Source organism: Miscanthus floridulus, chromosome 8, assembly GCF_019320115.1.
Source record: "Miscanthus floridulus cultivar M001 chromosome 8, ASM1932011v1, whole genome shotgun sequence".
Lineage (NCBI taxonomy): Eukaryota > Viridiplantae > Streptophyta > Magnoliopsida > Poales > Poaceae > Miscanthus > Miscanthus floridulus.
The window spans coordinates 56,374,712-56,380,906 of NC_089587.1; the positions used below are offsets into that span (position 1 = coordinate 56,374,712).

Sequence of the window (6,195 nt, forward strand, 5' to 3'; positions counted from 1 at the left end):
CTTACTGCAACTAGGGTCCAACACTTGTACACTGTGGACAGTGCGATAGTTTGGTCAGATGCCTTGCATCTCTTCGGTCGGATGCCCTGCCTGAACACCTTAAGCTAGGGTTTGCTTGGGCGATTGGTCCGACGCTTCCATAGGGTCTGACGCTTCGTAGGCCCTTCTTCATTTTGTTTCTTCACGATCTTTGCATCTGGCTTGGTTCCATCTTCATGTCTTGGACTTTTGCATGTCTTATAGATATTTAACATTGCTTCTAATGTCTTGCTTAAGGTGTTTATCATCCGGATCACCACTTGTCCTAAGTCCAAGCCACTTTTGCACCATTTGAACTATATCCAAAAATACTAGCCGATTATGTCAGTCCAAATAGTCATGTTGATCATCAAACACCAAAATCCAAATTAAATGGGCCAAGGGACCATTTTCCTTACAGCCATGAACCTTCGGGAAACCCTCGATCGAAAGCCCTCCGGATGGATCTGATGGCCCAACGGGCTGGGACACGACTCGACAAGGGCCCATTTGGAAAGGTGGTTGCTAATTTAAAAGTCCCTCTAGCCTTGTGACTGTGTATTGGATAGCTGAAAATATTCCAACATATTCTGTACTAGGCAGGGAGCATTTACATACATGAAAATATGTGTAATGCTACATAAAAGGGGGACTCAAATTCCAATAAAGAGATAGAGATCTTTTTGGATCAACTACCAAGAACCCTTGTCTTAGTAATAGCGCTCGGTCTAGCGAAGGCCTACCTTCGGCGTCCTGGCCTCAGCACGATTGAACCCAACATTTAGGAAACAAAAATGTATTTTCGAAGTTTATGGACTTAGACACACCTAGACAAGTTTAGTGCTGCTCATGCATTTATTCTCTGTGTTCACAAAAAAATGCAACTATGGTTTGACCAAATCTAGAGTTAATAGTATTCACATTTATGTCTCCATATCGATTTATTATGAAAATATATTTCATAATTACTTTAATGGTATTTATTTTGTATTATAAACGTTAGAATTTTTTACTATAAATTCGGCTAAACTTAAAAGCATTTGATTTTTCGAAAAATGATAATTATATTCTTTTTTGGACTAATTGAGTAACTCTTTGGCCTCCTTTGGTTGGGTTTCGTCTCCTCTAAAAAGGCTAGCTAGAGCCATTTTGGAAAATGTTTAGCAAAAACTGCTCTAATTGTAATTTTATAAGAATTTGTATTAGGTTTGTGAGGAGGAGTTAAGAGAAGCCACTTTTTTCGCTTCGGCTCCTCCGGCCGGCTTGCAAGGAGCCATTTTTTACATGCTCGTCTGGCACGACTGCTTGCAAGAAGCCACGAGAAACTGAAGCCGGAGTCATTCTGTTTGGAACCCATAGCTCTATGCGTGTCTCCTTCCCTTCCTAGCTCCCTAGAAGCCGACACCCACAGACCCACCGACAAGGGACCACCACACTCCATGCAGCGTGCCGCACGCCGGCTCTGCGCAAAAGGTAATGTGCCACCTCCGCTCTGCTCCACCACGCCAACAAAGATAAGCATGCAGCCTCAAGCCCGGTGGTCCGGCCCGAAGCACGCCGTTTTGGCTCGGCACGAGCACAAGCACGGCACGCCCCAATGCATAGGATTGTGCCTAGGCCACTCCCCATGCGTGTCGGGCAGCACGGCACGGCCCGGTAAGTAGCTTGAGGCCCAGTAAAGGCCCGGTATCATAGTCAAGAGTCGTAGGCGCACAGCGTGGATGCCCCTCTTCCCTCGCACGACCTCTCCTCATAGCGCAGACGGCCGAGCGCCTCCTCTCCTATGCGACCTCTCCTCACAGCGTCGATGACCGAGCACGAACACTGACGCTCCCTCCCTCTCCTCCCTCCCCGACGCAAGATCCGGTGTTAAAGTCCCTAAGGTCGAGCTCACCAGTGGCCGTCGCCACCTCTTGCTGCCGATAGCCTCCTCGACTCTTCTGCAACGCAACGGCAGGAGCTTCCCCACGGGGCCATGGTGATGTGGGTCACGGACTTGCTCGGCCTACTAGATTGGCCATGCTTTTTGGGGCAGCTCGGCCCGAGAAACGGCCCGACAGGTCATGCTTGGCTAGGCATGAAGCCCAGCTCAGGCACGGCCCGCGCGCAGTGTTTTCCTAAACGCTAAACGGTAAACAGTCGGTCACCTACCGTTTAGTCATTATTCGGGCAAAACGTCTCATTAAACGGGCTAAACAGCCAATTAAACGGGTTAAACGGGTGATTAAACGGAAACAGCGCACCACCGTGTAGAGTTTACACGGTGTTTAAATGGGCTAAACGACCGTTTAGGCGGGCACCACGTCATGCCCTGCCTGGTTCGGACCAATAGGGCGGGCAGCCCAAATGCTCATCTATATATACCACACCTTCGCCACTCCACTCGTAGACTCGATACTCGCACATTCTAGTGGATTTTATCTGTGTACCATTATAAAAGATGATAATTATCCATAAGCCATTAAAAAAGTTGAGTTCTTATAGGTGTCACTGCTCTAAACTCTTTTGCCCTCCACGTCACTTCCGTCAAACTTGACTCTAACGGTGTCAAACTGCGGTGTGAAAAGTCAAAAATATCCTTAGGTATGAATATGCAATTAATTTTTTTGAGCATCTTAATAACCTCAAATGAAAAACTCAAAACTACAAATTATAAATCTCGACAATATCTACAATTTTGTATAAAAATATCTTCATTTGATTCTATACTTAAAAGATATGATTTGATATGTTTAATATGTCTTAGAAAAATCATATTTTTGTACGGAATCAAATAAAGATAATTTTTATATAAATATTGTAGATCTCGATGAGTTCTACAACTTTATAGTTTTGAGTTTTTTTATTTGAGATCATTAAGATGCTAAAAAAATTAATTACATATTTAGATCTGAGAGTATTTTCGACTTTTCATACCTGCAGCTTGACATCGTTAGAGACAAATGTGATGAAAGTGGTGTGGAGAGAAAAAAAAAATTCTGAGCAGTAATATGTATGAGAACTTAACTTTTTTAATACCTCGTTACGAATAAGGTCGGAAAATATGGTTACCGTTTTCATCCCTTAACGGCGCACGGGTAAAAACCTCCACATTCTACAGCATCCGGTTTCTCCCGTCTCTCGTCTTCGCTGCCGGATCCCCTCCAAGCTCCAGCAGATTTCGAGGTTTCTACTTAACTACTTTGATCCTCTGCCTTCTCCCTTCTCTTCTTCATCGATGGTGATAGCTCTCTCCCACTCATCAGCGAATGTGTGGTTTCTAACCTGTGGCCGATTGTTTTATCCTTCTCCCCACTTTGGGCAGACTTTGCAGTCAACCTCTCTTTGAAGCGGATCTCTACAAGATTACAATTGCGAGCAAAGCTTCTGTTGAGCTGAGGTTGGTTCGTGTTCTTGAATCAGCTACCGGACTCGAACAATGTAGGTTTTGTCTCGATGGTCACAATGTTTCCTCGAGTGCACACCACATGTTCGACGGAATGTCCCTGAGGTCGTCCAACAAGAAGACCCGACTATGGACACGCCCAGCAGTAAGAGCACGAGAGGGATGGACGCCGGAGACAGGATCAGCGACCTCCCCGATGAACTGCTCCACCATACCATGTCCTTCTTGCCGGCAAGGGACGTCGTTCGCACGTGCGTGCTGTCGACTAGGTGGCGTCACCTATGGGTGTCCATGCCGTACCTCAGTGTCGACACCGGGGATTTCATCAACCAGAGAAGCTTCATCAAGTTTGTGACTTCGTTGCTTCTGAGTTGTGGTTGCGGACCTCTGGATTCGTTCAGGCTGGATGCCAATGGGCCTGGCATCTTTCTTTAAAATTTCCGTGACACTGCCTACCTGTGGATCTGCCATGCCCTGAGGAGCAATGTTCATACACTAAGCATTATGGATCACGAGTTGAAAGAGGAAGGGGAAGGGGAAAGCGAAGAGAGACCTGATGCCTTCTGGCTTGGCCACTGTCCCTTCATGTCATTGTACTTGAAAAAATTGCATCTCCGTGGTGTTAGCGTGGACAAATGCTTTGCGAAGAATCTATTTTCTGGCTGCACAGCATTGGAAGACCTAGATATGATAAACTGTGTGATCCTTGCCACCGAATTTTCCTCCACCACATTGAAGAGGCTGAGCATTGACTATCATGGTTTCTGCCGCAGTGAAGGGTATGACTATGAAGACATTGTGATAAACATGCCTAGTCTCATCTCACTTCACATTGGAGCACTTTGTACAATGCTGTCTCTTGTGGATGTTCAGTCATTGATAACAGCCTCAGTTTGCTTGGATGATCAGAATGCAACATTTGCTGGTGCTTCCAACATTCTTGGGGCTCTTTCAAGTGTGAAGAACTTGGAGTTGCTGTTTCCAGTGTGTGTGGTATGATTTATATGGAACTGCGACACTTGCAGCTACACCCTTTTTTCTGTCTGTTCTATAACAGAAGCAAGGTTTTTTTTCACAAGTTTTTCATGTTAATAGCTTTTTTTGTACGTACTGACTTTACAGGGAGGGGAGTATTCGTTGCAAAGAAATATCCAGTTGTGTCAAGTGGAGTTTACCAATTTGACAACTTTGTCCATCAGTGATTGGTGTTTACATGACAACTGCAAAGTGCTGCTGTATATGCTTAAGCATTCACCAAATCTAGTGGAACTTACTCTGAAGATGAGAGAGGTATTTTTGTCAGGATTACCCTGCAGTTTGGCAGGCCAAGCTATATACATTCGGTCAATTTCATCAACGCAACTTATGCTAATGACTGACATGTACTTATTCTTTTTTGTTCTTCTTGGCAGCTTTTTGGTAGTGAACATTTTGCATTGTGTCGTAGTATTGCTGCTGTAGATTGCCCATTCAAAGAAACAATGAGACGATTCCAATGTGAAAAGCTCAAGAAAGTTGAAATCATCTGCCCACAGGGCGACCGAAGGGTGGGAATGCTGGTGACAATACTTTTGACCAGAATAATATCAGCCCCTGAAATTAGTGTTAAGCCATCTCCAGATATTCCATGGTAAGTTTCTTGTTCCCTTGAAAATTTTCATCTGAATTGTTTACAGTTTATTTTGTTGTGAATCAAAAGGTGCCGTTTTCAGTTTTCACTTACTCTGGCTTGACATGTAGGAATACTGCCTATTTTTCCTACAAATGGACGAGTTTGGGCTAGTGCTTAGAAGATTTCTTTGCCCTCTCGCTCACCTTTGGATGACTGTAGACTGTAGTTGTGAGAATGGATAACTGCCAGCATGCAGCGCCAATGGTTCTCTCCAAGACTCTGCTCTCTGCTCGGACTGAGCTTTTGCTTGTCACTGTCGTGTTCTATGATTCTGTCCACCTTTCTAATTGATGCTTCAATGTATGCCCAGAGATTGCGCATTGTGTTACACCCCTTACTCTGTTGTTTTCGTCGAAACGACTCTTCTCTATTATGTTGTGGACAATGCACGCCTGGCGGCAGCATTCGATTGGCAAGTGTTTTGTGTGCTATAGATGTTCCGATTCAGCATGTGGTCAAATACTATGCAGCCGTGCACATGTCGATTCTTGATGAGCTTGCAGTTGCAGGAGATGTTTATCGTGGTGGTTTAACAGCTTCAAAAGGTTTACTACAGATTGCAGTTTGTTTGTGATGATGCACTGGAGCATGCAGCGGATTTCAATTTCATTTCTTTGTGGCATCCATGCTCCTTTGTCGGTCAAATTGAATCATTTGTGTTGCCACATATTCATGCGAAAACCTATTCCTTATTATATTCTCACATATTCATGCTGGTAACAAGATCACATCTTTGTATGCGTCGTTCAATCAAGTTTCTCCAACAACACGGTTGACGATGGAAGCAACCATGCATGGACTGATGGGAGAGCTAGCTCAACGGCTGGAGGCTGGAGGGCTGCAGCCAACCTTGCAGGGGCAGTTTTTGACGCACTCCGTCAGTTGTGACCAGCACTGGTTGTCTTTGCTGCAGCAGAAGATATCCGTGTCATGGACGTTCTGGTTGTAGTGACATCCATTGAAAATGTCGTCTTTCCTGCCCCTCCAGGCTTCTTCAGTGCTCTGACCTAAACATGACAAAGAGATATAGGAAAAACAATTGATAATCGGCAATTGCAAACCAAAAAAATGAACACAATGGTGAAATTCAAAAAAAAAAATGAGCACAAGTGATTGATAA

General features: G+C 44.6%; 1 protein-coding gene across 1 annotated transcript; it reads left to right on the plus strand.

Annotated features, from left to right (window-relative positions):
* Positions 1-3,841: 3,841 nt before the first annotated feature.
* LOC136472148 (uncharacterized) lies at positions 3,842-5,466 on the plus strand. Its single transcript, XM_066469874.1, has 4 exons — positions 3,842-4,396; positions 4,526-4,693; positions 4,816-5,033; positions 5,144-5,466. The coding sequence occupies exons 1-4, from the start codon at positions 3,908-3,910 to the stop codon at positions 5,184-5,186; spliced, it is 918 nt and encodes a 305-aa protein (XP_066325971.1). The 5' UTR covers positions 3,842-3,907; the 3' UTR covers positions 5,187-5,466.
* The last annotated feature ends 729 nt before the right edge of the window (positions 5,467-6,195 follow it).